Source organism: Dermacentor variabilis, chromosome 2 (assembly GCF_050947875.1).
Source record: "Dermacentor variabilis isolate Ectoservices chromosome 2, ASM5094787v1, whole genome shotgun sequence".
Classification (NCBI taxonomy): domain Eukaryota; kingdom Metazoa; phylum Arthropoda; class Arachnida; order Ixodida; family Ixodidae; genus Dermacentor; species Dermacentor variabilis.
Window position 1 is genome coordinate 45501903 of NC_134569.1, and position 20747 is coordinate 45522649.

The following is a 20747-nucleotide window of genomic DNA, read 5'->3' on the forward strand; positions in this document are numbered from 1 at the left end:
TGAGATTCCTAACCTAACGTTGACTACCTGCGCATTACGCGTTTATGTCATTTTAGTGAAAGAAGTCATCCAGATTTAGGAGATCGAGTAAAATCATAGTAATACGTACACGTACGGATTATCTTGTTTAATTTTTTGTGGTGAGCACACACTTTTGTTTGTGGGATACATACGCCATTTATTACCGATGATCTACATTTAGACGCAGAACACAAGCAGCTACAAACTAGGAAGAACCGAGTCTGACAAGCAGCACATTGTCTTGAGATAGCAGCAGTGACTCTTGCAGCGACCTTGCCTGAATAAGCTTCCTTGAAATAAGTATCGCTCTGGTTTACTTTCATCGAGATAATATTTCCAAGATTATGTTTGGAGACCGATGGGCGAAACGTAATTGCAAAGAACATTTTTTCGTAACATTGGACGGACGATTCGTGAAATCGTATAACGAAGACAAATTCGTAAACTTTACGAGACATTCTAAACAGTTGTCAGGTATGCATATTACAGAAAAGGCGTGCGTATGTCAACTGGGTACTATTGGGACTGGGGCTTCGCTCCCGTCTGGTAGCATAACAACTAGTCGTAATGGAGCTTTACGCGCGGGTTAAAAAATAATAATAATGACATATAGTAGAGCTTCTTCTGAATAATGTGGTAGTCTGTTGGGCATATTGGACACAATTAGAAATAGAGAGCGATTCCAAAATTACTTCTGTTCCAAATTTTGGAAGGTGTCTCAGTTGAGGCATGTTTTCACAGAAAGAAAGGACAATTGTATGCTTTGTTTGTCAGAGTTTCGGAATCACTAACGAACCAGCCGTAGCCGTAGGAAGACAGAGCAAGACAAGTTAGCGCGCCATCAGTTCAGCTGTGGGCACCGTGCGATAGAGATATACAGGTTGTGAGGGAGGGTTATTGAGTGCAATGCGAGGTCACTGGCATTCGCTAACTGTGATAGCTGAGTGCCACGTCCACCTAGCAATAATTACAAATCAGCGCATCTTGTGAATGATGCAAATTTGAATTTCGTCGAGAAGTGGCTCAGTGGATCATGATGAGGCCATAAACGGCGATGATGGCAAGTGTAAACTCCACAGTCGCACAAACTGCTGCTACTGCCAATTTTGATGTGCGAAATATAAATACCTCGTGCGCATCAGTGGGCACTAATAGGTCTATGCAGCACTCGCCGACAATGCGTACAGTTGTGTCTGCCGATGAGATCGCTTTCACGAGCATAATAACTGTTCCCGATGTAACATTCCGCGCGCTTGAACGACTTGACGCAAGAGACGTCGTCGACTCTCGTCACGCAGCTGCCTGTGCGGCCGTAGAATTTTAGCAAATGCGACCAGTCCGGCACTGTTACTCCGAAAAGTTCCTGTTTGGGTTCGGTTTCAAGATTGCGGAAAAGATATCAGTTTGGTTCAAAGCCGGTTCGGTTCGGCACCTTGATTTCCACTGTGTCCTGGGATAGAGTTTGTATTTAGATAAGATACGCGCCATAGAGTGGTGCTGTGCTGGGAAATCTTGATATATATGAGCTAATTAAGGGCTAAACGAAAATTACTAAACCCTCGCTCTGTCCCGATTTGCAGGCGTTACAAATGAAACGCTTACAAAATTTCCCTATTTCCCTGAAAGAACCAAAAACGGAAGCTGTATTATATAAATGGAAAATGGGGGACATGTGTGCTGTCGCTGACGTGTAGTGAAATTTTAAAATGCAGATGATAATTGTATGCATTGAATATCATTGCTGAATACACATTTTCTACCCACCACGCGTCATACACTCCACATGGCTTCTTTCCCGCGTCTCTTTGGTGAACTAAACAAGGAGTGTTGTTTATATTTTGCTGAAGTAGGAAGGATGATGTCCTTAATATAAAAAAAATTGTAACTGCGTACGTTAATTACAGCCTTTGTAGGAGATAACTCATTCGGGCGTTTCCCAGATTTACAAGCTGTGTCCTGAGTATCCTGAAAGACTTCAACTGGGCGCAAAGCTTATACTTCAAGAAAATAAGAGGCATCTTAAAGGTAACTTGAAGGCAATGTTTTAAAAGGTTCAGTTTATTACGGGCTTTGGGAAAAAATATTCAATCAAATACTTGAAAGCGTTATACGGTCATTATCCACAATGGCTTTCACTGTCCTAGAAGAAATATAGAACTGTAGAAGTAGAAACGAGAACTCTGGATAAAGCATAGTCGTCTTTTGTTTTCATATTTACGTGCCTAATAAGAGGCACGTCGTAGGTTGATTCTGTGTCCTCAGTGAACTAAAACATGCACCTTGTTTGTAAATTGATGCAAATAAGGATAAGGCTATGAGTAATATACAGAAAACGTTGAACGGGCGTTTGTTAATTAGGACATTTGCAGCAAAATTATGTACGCGTGGGCGCCGTAATGTTTCAAGCATGTTTTACGAAATGCGAAATGCTTAGTCCACTGTTCTGGAAGAAATATCACTGCCACCAAAATCAACATTGCACAAAACGATAGAAATGTAAAATCTGATTCTTATCCCAAGTTCAATGTGTGTGGCAAAATTATGGCCTTAGTCAATAAAAACTACTTATGAACGGTTCGAAAGCCTTATACAGCCGCTATCCTTCATGTTTTATAATGTCCCCAAAAAACTTTATGTCACACCAAGTTTACATGCTATAAAGTTGGGGTCATGTTACGTGTGAATTTTAAAGTAAGTTTGACGTTTCCGAGCTATTTACGGGCATTGCGAGTCATTACTGAACACTTACTTGCTTTATTTTTTTCATATATTCATGCGCACTCATAAGAGGCACGTCGTGAGTTTCCCTGCTGTCCGAGATGCGGCATCTCCTTTATATTCCATATAATAAGAGGCTGCTTATGAGTAAAGCGGCGACGATTAAATCTAGAACCCTCTGGGTTAACTAATGCATTTTCATTTAATTACCTGTGAAAAGGCTTTCAAGCGATATAAGTGTTTTCACAGAACAGAAGGCTTACGTAGATACCTTGGAAAATATCTGCAGAGGTTCTACAGCTTCTTTAATTCGACACAAGAAAAGCAGGGAAGGGGTCAGACAGGGAGACACAATCTCTCCAACGCTATTCACTGCGCGCTTAGAAGAAGTATTCAAGCTATTAAACTGGGAAGGCTTAGGAGTGAAGATCGACGACGAATATGTCAGCAACCTTCGGTTTGCCGAAGATATTGTTCTATTCAGCGACAATGCAGACGAGTTACAACAAATGACTGAGGACCTTAACAGAGAGAGCGTAAGAGTGGGGTTGAAGAATAATATGCAGAAGACAAAGATAATGATAAATAGCCGGGCAAAGGAGCAAGAGTTCAGGATCGCCAGTCAGCCTCTAGAGTGTGTGAAGGAGTATGCTCACCTAGGTCAATTAATCGCAGGGAACCCTGACCGCGAGAAGGAAATTCACAGAAAAATAAAAATGGGTTGGATCGCATACGGCCGACATTTCCAGCTCCTGACTGGAAGCTTACCATTATCATTGAAAAGGCAGGTGTACAATCAGTGCATTTTACCAGTGCTGACATATGGGCGAGAGACTTGGAGACTGACGAAGAAGCTTGAGAACAAGCTAAGGACCGCGCAAGGAGCGATGGAACGAAGATTGCTAGGCATAACGTTAAGAGACAAAAAGAGAGCGGTTAGGATCAGAGAGCAAACGGGTATATACGATATTCTCATTGACATCAAGAGGAAGAAATGGAGCTGGGCAGGTCATGTAATGCACCGGTTAGACAACCGTTGGACCATTAGGGTTACAGAACGGGTACAAAGAGAATGAAAACGCAATCGAGGACGACAAAGCCTAGGTGGAAGGATGAAATTTGGAAATTCGCGGGGGCTACTTGGAATCGGTTGGCGCAGGACAGGGGTAACTGGAGATCGCAGGGAGAGGCCTACGTCATGCAGTGGACATAAAACAGGCTGATGATGTTGATGAAGTGTTTTCACGAATGCACACAGAATTTAGCGCGCTGTCTTAGGAGAATTATAAATTTAAATGTTGGCTCACAGATACCTCTTGAGCACACCGATCTCTAAATAGAATGGTTATTCATATTTCTCAAGTTTTTTCACTTACTTTCCTTTCTTTTATTTCGCCATTCGGTATGTGCCTCTGGAGGAGCGCTCGTTCTTGCCCAATCCTCCAGACTCGGTATGCCTCAATGGAACACAAGAGACACAGAACCCCTAAATGTTGCTTGATAGGTGTCGTACCTTTTTGAACATACACCGGCCCGTCCTGACCAAAATGTGCGCATCGCCGTTAGCTATAAAACATTTATTAACGAATTTGCTTAAGCTTCGCTTCTCATAGACTCGAACCATATCCGTTAGATCTGGGTATATTTTTTGTTTTCTAAGTGCCCTTGCGTCGGTTGAATTGCGTCGGTCGAACGGTTTTGCGTCGGTCGAACGGTTTCGCGCGCAAACTAGTGCAACTATAAAGCTAGCGTGTTGGGAGGCTCGTGCACGAAGACGCCTACGCAAGTGGTGTTTCCCAGCCAGCGCTTGAAATCAGTGTAACCTAAACCCAGCGCGCCGACTACTATCTCGTGGCGATACCGCGCCCAAAGAGTGTGCATCCCTATTACTCCTTCGTGAGGCAAGCCCGCTCGGCGGCGACAAGAAGACGCACTCAAGTTCCTGGTCTACAAAGCTCTCCTCGCTGGGTACACAGGACCCCTGCAAGTCAGTGTTGACTTGGTCGCCACGATGAACGAGTTCCAAGTACTGTGGCTCCTTACCGCAGTCGTCACATCGGTACAATGGGCACATGCTAAAGAGTGAGTGACACCTTTGCATGCTATAGTCGGATAGACTGTAGTAGGCTTTACCGTTTTGCAAAAAATTTACGGGACCAGAATAGCCAAAGTCTACCCTTTAATATTATTATTATTCAAGAACCTGCGGTAAAGTTGTAGCTGGGCAATTTTAGCGATCATATCATGTGCGATACTCCGCCGAAGGCTGTAAAAGCGTGGTCGCTACTTTTCTCTAGCAGAACTAATTCGATATCCCCTCCATGCCCCTGTAGCGAATGTAAAAGAAAATAACACTGCCATGTCCAGTTTCATGTTCTGTGTTACAGTCTGCATTCTGTCGCTACTAGCAAATACGTTGCTATTGTCTGAAGTTCAAAATGTTATGTCGGAAAGATGTCACGCGTTTAGGAAGGAAACGAAACCATATAGCATGTCAAGGTGCCACGCTGCAGACAGCGTAGGGGCAGTTTTTGATGGTAACTACGCTCTTGATGTAAACCCTTTATAAATTTGTTGTTCAGACCTAAAATGTCCCGAGAACACTGGTTAGGGAAAGCTTTCAAGAAAAAAAATGATGCATAGAAAGGTGGGGAGGTGCCAGCAAGCACAGCTGCCGCCGAAATTATTCTGGGTGAGAGCTACTGTCTAAACACTCAGGTAAAAGGTAAACTTACACTATGCCCAATATGTTATATATTATTCCGTTAATTCTGCTGCAGAACACGTTCATTTTCTATTTTTCGAAGATTTGTTCCTACGAAAGCTTCTTTCTTGGGGACTTCAATACAATGGATTTTCCTCGAGCATCAGCTTACCTCAATTTGTCCATTATGAAAGATGCTCCTAAGTAAAAACTCAGAATATTAACTTTAGTATTTCATTTATTTTACAGCTTAATAGAGCCTCTGTTGCTACAGGGAACTCGTCTATCTTTACTCCTGTGCCTTCATTTATTGTCATCCGCCTTCACTCTAACGGGTGGGCACGTCAAAAGAACTTCGCTTTTGTACTAGTAAACGTCATAAAAGCGAGCTTATAACTACGCGGAAGGAATTCGAAGCGCACCTTAACGCACTCTTGATATCCTTAATAAAGTACCTGAGGGAGCCCCGTATCGTTCCTAAATCGGGTTGCTCGCAGGACTTCTTTGCAAACTAAATAATGACGTTAGTCAAAAAAAAAAAAAAACAACCACCTGGCCGACCCCTCATCATTGACGTTGTTTTGGCGTGTGGTTCGCAGCGAGTGTGTCGTCGTGACACCAAATGCGCTGCGTCTCGGAGCCAGAGAAACCGTGGTGGCTATCGTGAGCGGCCGACCGCAGCGGGTGAGCGTGTCGCTTGAGAGTCACCCGGTGGGACGCGCCGCTTTCTTCGAGACGACGTTCGACGTGGTTCCAGGTTCGTGGATTAAACTAAGCCGATTGCGGTAGACACGTGGTTAATGGCAACCCCGTTCGAGGCCGCAAAAGCTGTTGAGGCTGGAATTCCGGCATACCAGCTGTTTTTCTGTGTACAATAGGGAATAAGGAAAATTGGCTGCGATAGATTCCACAGTCCTGATCCTGCTACTGGATTCCAGCTAATCATGCTTTTCACTAATTACTTGATGGTACACATTCGTCGGATGCGTCTGTAGACGGATGCGTCTGTAGCTGGTGAGCTTGCCAGACGGATCCACTGCGATGCAATTCTGAGGATGTCACCGGTTTAGAGATATACGCACCAAACTTGCTGTATAGGTGCGTACTTGTACCACTTACTTTTTTTTAGCAAAATACAGTTTTGTGGATTGAAGCACAAAAATTCACTGAAACACCAGCGTATTTCATCGCACACTTTACGGAGGAATATCTAGAAACTGGTGTCATCCTCACAATTCTTTCCAAGTGCGAACTCACCAGCTACAATTCGTAACATGAAATATACACCCTAAGGTAATAAGTGAAAGACACAGTTAGTAAAACGATGCTAATCAGTCGATTATGCACATCTTGATCGTGCAAATAATGCTTGCATCTTCGAGTAATCCGGCTCAAGGAGGAGAATTGTGTTATCTGCTAAAGACGATTTTAAATGCGAAGTATCGATTTTTTTTTGGGGGGGGCTGTATTGCTTAGTTGGAGCCAAGGTCAAAGGCAAGGCCACTTAAGGTCGCAGAGCTTGTCACCCCGGCTCGCTGGCCGCCCTTTGGCTCGGTCCTTCCTTGCTCCGCGCTCGCACACCGCTACTGGATGGGCGCCTCCTCCCTTTGCCTCACTCGCGGTTACGGGTGTGCTCGCCACAAGTAGATGTGACTCGGTTGCGCTAGCTGAGCAAGGTCGCGCGTAGGCCTCTACTTGCAGGCGCAGCGATGGGACCTCAAAAGCATCAAGAGGAAGCGGAAGAGTGCAAAGACTCCGCAGAGACTACAGCGGTATGCGATGCCTACCGAAGTGGCGAGGCAGAAGGCGAAGTCACGGGCCTACGAGATTACGCGCGGCCGTGGAGCGCGAGCAATAGCAGCGACGCGTGGCCGAAGAACAGCGCCACGCCAAGCGAACACCCACGGAATAGGCCGCCGAGACCGCCTCTTGCAAGACGCAGACGCATACTTTCAAAGGCACTTTGGCGGAGACAAAGTTGGTACGGCAAGTGGCGTCTGCAACCACCTGTGCTTCCGATCGTATGTCATCAGGGCGTCGTGGACAGCGCATGCGTTCCTCGAGTGAACGTCTCACCGGGAGGATCTCACTTCGTTAGGACTTTAAGCCACGTACAGGGCGAAAATGCTTCGCAATGTAATCATTGAGGATGGTTTCTGCTGTATATTTTTTTAAATCCTATATAGCCTAAAAAACACCCTGTATATGGACAGTCGATCGACGTAGATACTAGGTAGTTACTCTATAAAACCATTTGGTATAGCCGCAAAGGAACACAATAGAAGAGCTATAGCTTTTTCTTAATTAAAATGTCGATTACTAATAAAGAAATGTGAAACTTAAATTCAGGCTGGGTTAGAGATCCAGGGGACATTTAATATAAACATTAAGTTATATAGCTACAAGCAAAACTACAATTCTGGGATTGCAGATACGTTAGCTTCACTGAGATCGCAGATGTGATGTAACAGGATGGGGCCGCGAAAACTAAGAGAACAGTTCTGACACCACGTCAGTACTTTTGCACTAGCCTCGTGGATTTTGACAATGTCTTCTCGGGATTCGTAATATATGATTATCGATAAACCGAGAATGTTTATTCGTTAATTACGGTTTCACTGCCTAGAACACGACAGCATTCAGAAACGCTGCAGCGAAGTTCTCCGGATTATTTTTGAGCACCTGGATATTTTTAGAATACTGCCTAAACCGTACACAAGCGATCTTGTGTTTCGTCGCCCAACCAGGACGCACGGTGTTACGACTTTGAGGTGGTCCCGTAGCGCTCGTCACCCGTTTCGTGACAGAGCGTTGGTAGCGAAGACTCCGAGTCAGGCGTCGGTGAGAATAACAAAAGGGACTTTATACACTATATACAGGTCATTATACAGGACATGAAGGGATCGGCACTGGGGCCGAGAGCTCACAGCAAACGCGACTGTTCTCGCACGGCGACGTCCGGCGAAAACGCGTGACACATCTCACTCCAGTCGAGAGCGGCACTCTGCTCCCGGTGGGTCGGCGGATCCGGTTTTCCAGGCGGCGCGCCGCGGCTTATAAGCCCCCAGAAACCATTGTCACTCAAACGGCCCAATACAAAGTGAGCACTCGACGGTCGTCGGAAGGGGTCCAATCAGCGAACACGCTGGTCACCCCGTTCAAAACTGGCGGGCGCGGTGACCTCCAGGGAAGGGGAGGTACGGCGCCGGGCTGTCTGGCACTTGGCGACACGTTTGAACATGTTGCCCGCCGATGCTTCTCCGGAGGACACCACTGCCTGACGGCTCAGCATCTTGACTTGTCAAGGGAGAATTAGGGCGCTGTGCCTTTCGGCGCAGCCCCGGGTTTGTCCAAAGGGCGCTCGCAGGAAAATTCTCCATCTTGCAGATTCGGAATCCGGGCTTGTGGTAATGGCACAACAACGGCTACTGTACCTGCGAATCAGACCCGCCAACTAGTGCTGAGCACCAAAACGTAATCTCCACTTAGCCAACGCGGCGGATCCTTCGAGCAGAAGCCATTCGCAGAACATAATCCAATAAGCGTTTCTTCCGCTTATGAAGTGTTGCCCGTTCGTACGGCAAGATGACTTGCCCCATATGAGGAATAATGAAAGTATCCGATTACAGGCAGCCACTATTGAAAAACTTGCAGACTGTTTGCCTGCAGAATTTCTTAAAACCTACTCAACCATGCTTGATCTGAATCACTCAAAGCACATTGTAAGCGATATATCCTTACTGGGCAAATATGTCCTTACCGGGCAATGATGTCCGAACAGAAGTTTAGGTTAGCGCGCAAGTCTGTACATGGGTCACCTCGCAGGTACCCTTCAAAAAAGAAAGAAAGACCAACTCTTCCCCTACCGGAAAATGGGGTTAAGTGAAGCTTGTCCGGCGTGCACCTGACCTTGGTCACGGTTAAGTAACCCTCAGGTAACGGTGCCGGATTGCTTCGGCCTCCCACTTCCTTAGCGCGGTATCTTCTTTTCGTTGCTGTCGGATTGCCTGGGCACGGGCGACTCTAACAGCTGGATCAGCGCTCCGACGGCGAGCCCTTTCACGGGCGAGCTTGCGCCACTATTTGCTGAAGGTTGCCCTTTCCTCAGGAGAATGCACAACAGGTGGCCGTCCCATGCTTTTTCAGAGACTGAACTGAACGGAAACGAAGTCGGTGCAGCGCGCGAAACCCTTTCCTATCCTTTCTCTCCCCGGCGGAAGCGAAACAGCTCTGACTGGTGAGCGTGAGCGCGCGCCTATGCAGCTGGAATCCTTGCTCATGACTCACGCTCCAGAGCCGGGGTAGTTGTCAACCCACCAAACCGCTCTTTCCCGCAGCTGCTCTGCTGTGAAAGCTAGCGGGTTTTTTTTTTCCGCCACCATGACAACGATACTTGACAGCCCAATACAAGCTTCGCTTGAAAAAAAAAGCGCGCATATGTGAACATGTGCTAGCGGTTGGACGAACTTCAAGAGGCCTGAGCCGGGATAACGTAAAAACTATTCGAATCAGTTTTGTATTTCCAATCTGCCATTATCCGTCTGTGATAGGTCAAAATGGCTTGGGCTCCACCCTCATGAATGCGGCGCCCGCCAATATGCTGCGCTGCGCTCTAGCTGTTTAGACTTATCAGGGAGGGCTAATCACGGATTTGGAATAAAATGAGTTGGAATCGTTTTACGTTATCCCGCCCCTATGTTCGCATAAGCCTGCTCAACGAAACACCTATCACTGTAGCCGCTGATAATAGGGACATGAACTGGGGTAGCGCTCATGCCGGTGGTATTAACAACAGTGCTCACGGTACTTGTGTTATCACGATAATGCAACTTACGACGACATGAAAAAATTATCAGTACTGGTAGATAATAAAGTCTTTCAGCTACCGGGTGCCCTTAAGAACATTAAAGGTTGTGCTCGCAGGCACCCCGGCCACTGCGGAGGTGTCCGTAAAGCCCGACGATCTGTCCGAGTTGCAGTTGTCTAAGGAAGAGGTGCAGGTGACCCTGACGGTGCAGTGCGGCACACTCTGGAAGCGCCAGGTGCGCCTCGCCGTGAGTGGATCTTCGGCCGACCTCCTTTTCCTGCAGACGGACAAGCCAATCTACCATCCGGGCTCCAACGGTGAGTGTCATGGAGATGTTAGAATTGTATTGTGGAGGAATCAGTGTTTCCAGTACTTCAGCGTTGGGTTATCTCCAAACCGAAGCTGCGCTACCATGAAGGGCACTCGATGATCAAATCAAATCAAATCAAATCAAAATTTAGTCATCTTCATTAGGTACATAGGTTTTCGTTTCCTGTCCAACCTAAGCACAGCGTGCTTGTTGGTTCTTCAGGCAGCACGGTGAATCATAGAATTTGTACCACAAAACAATGAAGTAAGGCATACAAGTACGTACTAGGCATATTATACAAATTATAGAGACATGATGAGCACTTATGAGTACAACTCGAGCAAAAATTAAACTAAGTAAATAAATAAATAAAGGACATCATAATAGTTTGACAATGAGCCATATCACAACTCGCGGGACATCTTTGGAGCAAACCCAGGAAAGCAACCTTCTACATGCAAGAGGCCATCAGTGATTTATCGGCAACGATGAGCACCATTTCCTCATTGATTTCGTCATTTTTCGTTTAGTTTTGAAATTTCCAAACGCTTCTCCAAGTTCATTAAATATCTGCGGCACGTAATATAGCCCCATTTCTTTCCCGTAATGTGTAAAGCATCGTGGCTTAATGTATATTTCTGTCTTTGTTAGGGCAACGTTTTTCTTGGCAGGTACTTTGAAATCCTTTGCATATAGTAATGACTTGTGAGCACAGTGTAATAAAATACTTCACGCATTTCCAGTGCGCCAAGCCTATTGTATTGTTCCTCCTTATCAGCCTGTTGCACCATAGTTCCGTAGGCTACACTGTTTACTATTTTTTTTAATTATGCGGTTTATAGCTCCCATTTTGTGATCAGAACAAATTCTATACAATGTAATACCATAGGTTATAACAGATTCAGCCAGCGCCATGTATATGGTGCGCCTCAAGTACATTGAAGCTTTACCTCATAAGTTGTACATCATCGCAGACACCAGCTCTAAGCCTGTTACATATATACTGCACATGATCATTCCATGTTATATGCTCATAAAATATTATTCCGAAATACCTGATCGCATGGTCAAATGGTATTGCATTACATGTGTACGAATCGCAATGTGAGTTATGTAAAAAGAGAGACTCAGGGCCATTCGTTTGTGTGGGTTTCTAAAACAGATAAGCTTTGTTTTTTTGCCGATCTAAATATATTGAATTTTGCGTCAGCCAGTCTATTACCCTGCACACATCCTGTTGAAACATATTGCACCCAAGATCTAAATCAGTGAATTGTAGTGCTAATGCTTTGTCATCTACATATTTGAAGATTCTTGATCTTAAATTCAAAATACCCAATTCACAGACGTAGATATTAAACAGTAATGGGGCCAGAGTACTTCCTTGCGGAACACCGAATTTTATTGCTTTAAGTTCACTGTATTTGTTTTCAATTCTAACACACTATGATCTGTCTGTGAAATATCCCTGAAGGAATTTATGAAATCGGCCCCTGAAACCTACGTTATCCAGCTTTTGAAACAATATGGCGTGATCATTAGTATCAAATTACCGAAACTGATATGGAACGCAGTGAATAATATAACAAGTAGAAAGTCGAGTATCGCGTCCCAGACACCATTACTGCACAAAAGTCAAATGACGAGCATGAACGAACATTTCGTTCAGGCTGGTTCATGTACATCGAGGGGAGGCGAAAGAAGAGTGGTTCATGCAATCGACATCCCACTGGTGACCAGCTCCATTTTTCTACAACCCACAGATAGCGTTGAGATGCAATCTCTGATACACAAAATGAAGAGCACAGCCTCGGCCGGACCCGACGGAATTCAACCGAAGCCGATAAAATATGTCTCAAGCGAAATAAGTGTCCTTCTAGCTTATATTGTTAATTTGTCAATATCTTCAGGGATCTTTCCAGATGCTCTAAAAACCGCTCGCATAACACCAATACATAAAGGTGGTGCGAAAGATCAAGTCTCAAATTACAGACCAATTTCGGTCTTAAATATATTTTCAAAGCTTTTCGAAAGCGTCGTAGTTGACAGGCTGTGGTCTTTCTTGACTAAACACAGTGTAATCTCAAAGTACCAATATGGTTTCCAAAAGAATAAGTCAGCAGAGCAAGTCCTTCTAGATATCAAGGATAAAATAATTGAGAACATCGAAAAACAGAAGGTTACACTTGGTCTTTTTCTAGATTTACGGAAGGCTTTCGACTCGATCGATCATAAAATATTATTCCATAAACTAGAAATCTACGGAATACGCGGCGTCGCTAATGATTTAATAAGAAGTTACCTAACGAATCGAAGCCAATTTGTTCAGATAAATTCTAGTACCTCTGACATTTTGCCTATAAAACAGGGTGTACCTCAGGGCTCAAAACTTGGCCCACTATTGTTCTTAATTTATGTAAATGATATTGTACGAATACCCGACTCCCCTGACCTGGCAATGTATGCCGATGATACCAACGTGTTTTTTTACTTCCAGTAGCACCTCTGAACTTTCTGTCAGTGTTAATGCGTATCTAAATCGCTTATTAGTGTGGTTGAGTGCAAATAGTCTTGAATTAAATACTGCAAAAACAACATACATCTTATTCAGGGCTCGTAACAAGACCACACCTAATTACATTAACATTAATTACAATGGTATAGCAATTAATCATGTCCAAGAACAAAAATTCTTAGGCGTTTGGTTTGACGAACATTTATCTTGGAGTTCGCATATAATGATGCTATGCAATGACCTTTCTAAATCTGTCGGTATCATTAACAGGATAACCCAGCTGATACCGCTTTGGCTCAAACAACAGTTATACAATACTCTCATTTACTCTAAACTTTGCTACGGGGTCCTGGTTTGGGGTACTACTTCAAAAACAAACTACAACAAATTAATTCTCTTACAGAAACGAATCCTTCGTATATACTGCAATTACCATGGCCGTTTTGTAGACCTTGAAACAGCTCCATTATTTCAACGCTACTGCCTTCTTCGAGCAGACAGAATATATTATAAGAAACTTCTGATGACCATACACAAGCAAAAATTATTCACCAAAATAGACAACGATGAAATACCTCGTTATGCACTGCGCCGGAATACCAGACACTTACCGAAAACAAGAACAAATTATGGTAAACAAACTTTCATATATCAGTCGACAGAAATAGTAAACAAGGTAGGAGAATCGTTAAACTTCAGTGCTTCAGAAAGTACCTATAAAAAACAGCTTAATGCATTATTATTCGCCGATGACATTGCTTTCACTAATTATTAACATTTTTCATTTTATTGCCTCTGTGTGTAGACATGTATGATCTAACAAAGAGCGCATACTGTGCTAATCTTTATGAGGCTTACTGGTTCTAACGAAAAAATATTGTAATCATTTTTGTTCATGAATTTATGATCTCTTGTGTAAAATATATATGTACGTTATATGTGTATTCATCTGTACTGATTTTATCCGCTGTTGTAACCGTGGGGTCTGGGACTTCTGTCAGGCCTGCGTGCCTTTAGTCCCAGTCTCCCCTCGCTCGGACGAGAAATAAAGTACATATGATGATGATGATGATAAAAAAATGCATTTGATAGGTCTAAAAACAATGCTAGCACAAGGTGATTGTTTTCAATTGCGGCGTTAACGTAATCCGAGAATGCTTCTACGAGCGTAGTTGTGTTCCGGTCCCTAGTGAACCCATATCGTGCCGGGTTGTTTAATGAACATTTATCGCATAAAGACTGCATGACGGATGCCACGTGTTTTTCCAATATATGAACCAGGGCTGGTATGACAGAAATCGGTCTGTAGTTTGCGCAGTCATTTTTCTTTCCACTTTTGTACACAGGTCTCACTATCGAAATTTTCAATTCTTTGGGCATCATTCCTGTTTCTAATATTCCGTTTAGTATTTTGAGAATCGCACCTTTTAGTTTGTTAAAGTTGTAGTACAGATTTCGTACGCGGATCTTATCAAAACCTGGTGGTTTGAACATCTTCATTCTACCTATTATATTCCACAGCTCAGCTTCCGTTCTCTCAGGAAGGTACGCTGTCTGCGCGCATGAAAGTATTGGCTTATATTCGAGACTTTAAAAATCTAAACATGTATTCTGCATGCCACCTGTGGGCATTGAAACGAAGTGCCAAACGCTGAGTTCAAAAACGCACGCGCTGCACTCTGGGCCAACTGAATGGAATCTAGGAAAGTTTAACTTTATAACAACCAGGACAAATAATAAATCAAAGTTATCCACGAAAAAGTCACGGAGGGGTAGGAGGGGCGTTAGCTGTACACGCCTCGGGCACACACGTGTTCCTCCTCGTCGCCTTCGACTAGCGTCGCGGGTGCCTGATGACCACTGAAATACAGGCTTCTAAGGTGTACTGTGATGCGTAAATTTTACGACTTCAACCGTGCTAAGTAAGGACCGTTCCTCGTATAAATAAATATGAAACTTTACCGGATTTCACTTGAGCATGCGAATCCATACACCATGCAAAATAGAAATATTTCAAGGTTTCTGCAGCAGTGCGAAACGAGCAGCTTTGCGGCAGTTTATAGCGGATAACGTATACTTATCTGTCACACTAACCCTTAAGCCAGTCCAACATTTTCTTTCTAGTTATCTGTGGGGGCAATATGTCACCACAAATGCATGGCTCTACAGCTTTACAATGACAACATTACCATACACAGTGATCTCATCTGCGTTTTGTGCATTGCCGGTAATATATGCGCGACCATGGCTAATAGTCACTGCAAGCACTTTATACGAAACCACTTAATGCGTGTCAGTGGGCAATCGATGTTGGAAGCAGTTATCCGTCGCAAAAGTACCTCAGTAGAGAAAGAAATAGAGCGTATACTTTAATTTCAGAGCAAGACGCTTTTAGTTCACGACATCCCTGTTTCTCCTCTTAGGGCGTCGTCCTTTGCGACCCAGTCATGCGGAGACACGCTCAGCTGACGTTGTCCCGAATAACGTGCCAAAAGGCCTTCTCAATAAAAAGAAGTCTCGCATTGCTCGCCCGGATGTCGGCCAGCGTTGTGTAGTGTGAGGGAGGGGAGCTTCTCAAGGAATGTGGAGGTAGGGCAGGCCAACGATATGCGTAAATTGCATGGCCTCGATGTATAACAGTGCTTTGTCGTTAGCAGGGTAGTTAAAGACCAGGCCCGTCTATCTTGCGACGTCTATCGTGCTATTTGTGCTGCAGTAGGAGTGAACACTAATGTGATGCTCGCTTTGTCTTTAGACTTACTTCACGCCAAGTATTCAGTTTGAATCGCTGCTTATTTTGCGTAGAAGCGCAATTTCTCTTTTATTAACTAATAATTGCTCCGGTATGTTTGACTGGTCTAGTCCACATCAGGTTCATCGCCCTAAATGGATCACTGCTCCCAGCGTCAACGCCGTTCAAACTTGAAGTCAGGGTACGTATTGGTCTGCACTGCATATTGTTTTTCTGTACACGTTTAGAAGCATAGAGAGAAAGCAATGGTATTCTAAGCGGGCTGCGTCTGACCCAAGGTAGAAAGTGACGAAGTGTTGTGGCGGTAAAGTGAAGATGCGAAAATATCTTTGGTGTGAAATCAATATTTGACGCCCGTCTACTCAGAAACCGCTATTCGCGCTTTCGTTTCCTGTGATTGTGATTTTTTGCCAAGTTCATTTGAACGAGTACGCGCTCAAATGCATCCAGAAAGTGAAAGCCACAATTGGGCACAAAATGAAAACCGCCATTGGGTTTATTCCAACGAAGCAACAATTCATGCTGACAGGCTAATAAGCAAAAAACGAGGTTCGAAGATGCTCGACATATGGTGTAATAGTGTTTCCGCTGCGTCTTACCTTTAATTTTCTTTTAATACTGTTGCGAGAGGTACGGGGATCGATACTCCGCCCCTCCACCAATATTTTACGGGGATATTGCAAGTAGATAAAAACTATATTTACAATATATATACAGGATGAGTCAGAATAACTAAGATGGCTGACCACCAACACGCAGCAGGCAGCGTCTCTGACCTTCTTCTTCCTCCATCTGCCCTCATCTTACCGTAACAATGCGATTAGAATTTTTTAGAAAAATTCAGGCGGTTTGAGCATATCTATCTATCTATCTATTTATCTATCTATCTATCTATCTATCTATCTATCTATCCATCCTCTTACGCCCCCACAGCAGACCAAGATGTCTTTCAGCTAGGGCGACTGGGTGTCTGATCATGGTCATTTCAGCGTCGCTGTCTGACTCTCGTCCTCCATTCGTCGTCACCCCTACAATGCCGACCAAGTGGCTTAAGTTGTCTAATAGTTTGGGCCACTGTGCTTGCTCGTAGTCCTGATGCCATCGTAGTCTTTACATCGACATCATTCTAGATATGCCATCAGACTATCGTTATGCTGTCGTCGTCAGGCCATCGTTATCATAGCATTAACGTATTCGTTTTCATACCATCACCGTGATGCCACTGTGGTCGTTCTATCGTTCTCACTCCAGCTTCCCCATCCGATTCATGCCATCATCGTCACGCTATTGCTGTCATTACGTTGTCGTCATATATTCATTGTTTTACCGTCGTGGCGGTTCCATCGTAGTCATTATATCTTCGTCATCCGACTCTCGTCCTGCTGTCGTCGTCATGCCATCGTCGTCACACAGTCGTCGTCATACCACTGTCGTTATGCTCATGTTTGGGATGCCGTCGCAATCATACCATCTTCGTCATTTGACTCTCGTCGTGCCATAGTTGGCACGCCTCCTGCGCTAACTACAGTGGTTCTACAGCGCAGACTGCAGTGGTTCTACAGTGGCCTAGGAGGAGGAGGGGGAAAGAGAAAAGTAGAAGGCAGGGAGGTTAACCAGAATAACGTCCGGTTGGCTACCCTACAGCGGGGGAAGGGGTAAGGTAAAACAAAGATCACAGGGAGAGAGAGGAGGGAAGGAAAGAAGGAAATTGCGGCAAGTTCGCTGACGCGTGTGGTTTTACAGAAATTGCATTAATAGTCACAGATGGTCGCACAAACCCGTCGTCCTTAAGAAACACAAAAGCGCCTTCACCGCTTTATGGGCCGACGGGCGATGGGAGCGGTGTTCCAGCAGCACCTGCACAGAAAGCGGCCGATTGTCCAGTTTTTGGAAAGCTTTGGCAAGTTCTTGTCTCTCTAGGGCATATCTTGGACAGTGGCACAGCAGGTGGTCGATGTTTTCTTCGGTGCCAAGACCTCGCATGCTGCACTGTCAGTCACTCCAATTAATGTACAGTATGCCTTTGTGAAGGCAACTCGTAACCAAAGGCGACAGAGAAGCGTAGCTTCACGTCCAGGAAGTCCGAGTGGAGGTCGGAGTTATAAATAATAATAATATTTGGGGTTTTACGTGCCAAAACCACTTTCTGATTATGAGGCACGCCGTAGTGGAGGACTCCGGAAATTTTGACCACCTCGGGTTCTTTAACGTGCACCTAAATCTAAGCACACGGGTGTTTTCGCATTTCGCCCCCATCGAAATGCGGCCGCCGTGGCCGGGATTCGATCCCGCGACCTCGCGCTCAGCAGCCCAACACCATAGCCACTGGAGGTCGGAGTTGCAGGGAGGGGTTTAGTCGATGCAGTCGTGTAAGTCGTAAGTTTGGCGAGTTCCACTCGGTCACTGTGAGACTGCGTGCCAGGTGTCGAAGCTGCCTTGCAGCGTCAGTCCTCGAAAGCGGAATTGGAACGCTGTGCTCTTCTTGATGTGCTGTGCGAGCAGCGTTATCGGCGGAATCATTGCCCCTGATTCCACAGTGGCCAGGTACCCATTGAAAAACGACCTCGTGGCCTTTTTGTTGGACATCATGGTAAAGTTTCATGACTTCGTATGTCAATTGGTCATGACATCCGTGTCGGAGAACTGACTGCGTGCACTGTAATGCCGGTTTTCAATCACAGAACACAGCCCATTTTCTAGGTCTTTCAGAATCAATGAATCGCATCTCACGCCGTTGAGGTTGTGACATGCGATGTCTTGAACCGCAGTGTCATTCCTCGCGTTGGTATAACCACGGAACCACCAGAACTTCACGACGCAGTCGATCCAACGGTATAGATGTGCACGTCGTTTCTGTACCTTTCATGCAGAAGTAAGCTCAGCTGTTTTAGAGGAGAGGCCGGTAGATGTGTCTTCTTCTGCAGTTCTAGAATCATTATATGTGCTTGTGGACGGCTCAAACACCACGGAGGAAACGCTGGCTTGGCCGCAGGTGCGTACCCTGAAGTAAACGACGCACGATGTGCACTGACAATACCGTTAAATGTCGAGCAGGGCCTTGCAGCAGTGAGGCTCGCCAAGTGGTGGGAAGGGGTCCTAGCATAATGTCTGAGATGCATACGCATTGTCTCAACGGTAATGTCATTCATTCTTTCCACTGTTTTTCCGACACAGCTGGCAAGTGCGATCGGGCGGTATGAGGAAATGTCCAAAGGCGACTTGCCAGTTTTGAGAAGTGGAATGAGGCGAGTTGACTTCCACTCTTGCGGAACCGTACCTGCCTGCCAGGAGTCGTTGTACTAGAGCAAGAGTGCCTTCCGAGCTTAGTCTCCGAGGTTACACAGGGCACCGTATGTAATACCGTCAGGTCCTGGCGCTGAAGAACGCTTGCACAAAGCCAGCGCGGCTTCTAGTTCTTCCATAGAAAAAGGGCATTCCATGCGGGGATCGCGTGAGAACAGTGGGTGATCGAGCGTTCCCGTACCCGTTCCATCGGAATTTGCCTCAACAGCAATCTTTCTGCAGAAAGATTCAGCGACGTCAATATCTCTACATTGTAGATAAAGTGCCAGAGATTTAAACGGGTGGCGCTGACCAAAGGTTGTGCGAAGGCCGCGAACAGCCATCCATATAAGCGACAAAGGTTTTCGCGGATCCAGGGACTCGCAAAAGGATGCCCATTGTCGCGAAGCCAGCTTGTTCATGTGACGTTGTATTTTCTTTTGTGTTCGTCTAGTCAATCTCAAATCATGATTGGATTTCGTGCGTCTATATCTTCGCTCCGCACGACGGCGAATTGCTCGAAGTTTTGCTAGTTCGATGTCGAAATCGGCGCGGGAAGAACTCCTCGAAAGCAAATACGTGGTTGTTTGTATGGCATCCTTTATCGCGCCCTGTAGGTTATAAGAGGTGCCGTCACGACAACAGCCTTCCATTATTATTTTGTATTTAGGCCAATCGGTGCACTGGACGGTTCTGGAGGACTTGGAGCTAGTCAAACCTTCGCTCTTCAAATAGGTTGGGATGTGGTCGCTACCCCGTGTTTTTAAATCGGAAAACCAGTGTACTCTTCTCGAAAGCGACCGTGAAACGAAGGTTAGGTCCAAGCAACTGCTATACGCTGATCCACGCAGATAAGTAGGGCTACCATCATTTAACAAGCAAAATTCGCGATCAGAGGCAAAGGACACCAACGTTCTGCCTCTAGAGTTAACTTTGGAGCTTCCCCATAGGTAATGGTGGGCGTTAAAGTCACCAGTGAGCACCCACGGCTGTGGAGTCGACGTCAATATTCCCCGTAGGCGCTCACAATCTAGACGGCTTGCTGGAGATTAATAGGCTCCAAGAATTGTAAACGTGAGCTTTTTCTTCTTCACTGTTAAGCAAACGTATTGATTTGCTTCGTCAGGAGGCACTGGGTGATGTACATAAGTCAAGTCACGGCGTATAAACACAACCTCGCTGTACTCTCCGTGAGTAGAGGACATAAAGCACTCGTACCCGGACAGTCTTATGGGAGCTGACAGGTTGGGCTCGCAAATCACGATAATGGGGAACTGGTACGTAAAGACAAACTGTCTAAAGTCGGACATGCGTGACTTAAGCCCTCTGGCGTTCCACTGAAAGACAGATGAACTCTTGACTTCCTATTGAAACGACGGCATCTCTCGGGCCGTGGTTCTACCCTAGAGCCGCAAGCACCGGACTTAAGGTGTTCAGCACCTGCAGTGCGCTCTGTGCCGACGGGGTTTTCATGCTGCTCAGTAGAATGCGCATGGCGTCCATAAGTGCCTTCAGCATCACTATGACTTGGCGATCCTCAGTCGTCGTCCCATCCGTGGTTCGTGAGGTCATTGAGGGCGGCGCAGTTTGATATGACTCCGAGGCAGGTTGTGCTCGTGGAAGTGTAGGCCACTCTTC

General features: G+C 45.3%; 1 protein-coding gene across 1 annotated transcript in view; it reads left to right on the forward strand.

The window, feature by feature from the left end:
* Positions 1-4638: 4638 nt before the first annotated feature.
* LOC142571747 (venom factor-like) overlaps positions 4639-20747 on the forward strand; it is a 120873-nt gene continuing 104764 nt past the window's right edge. Inside the window, exons 1-4 of the mRNA XM_075680325.1 lie at positions 4639-4821; positions 6043-6200; positions 10367-10567; positions 15938-16008. Coding sequence (XP_075536440.1) covers positions 4751-4821; positions 6043-6200; positions 10367-10567; positions 15938-16008 — 501 coding nt within the window. The 5' untranslated portion in view covers positions 4639-4750. The remainder of the gene's footprint in view (positions 4822-6042; positions 6201-10366; positions 10568-15937; positions 16009-20747) is intronic.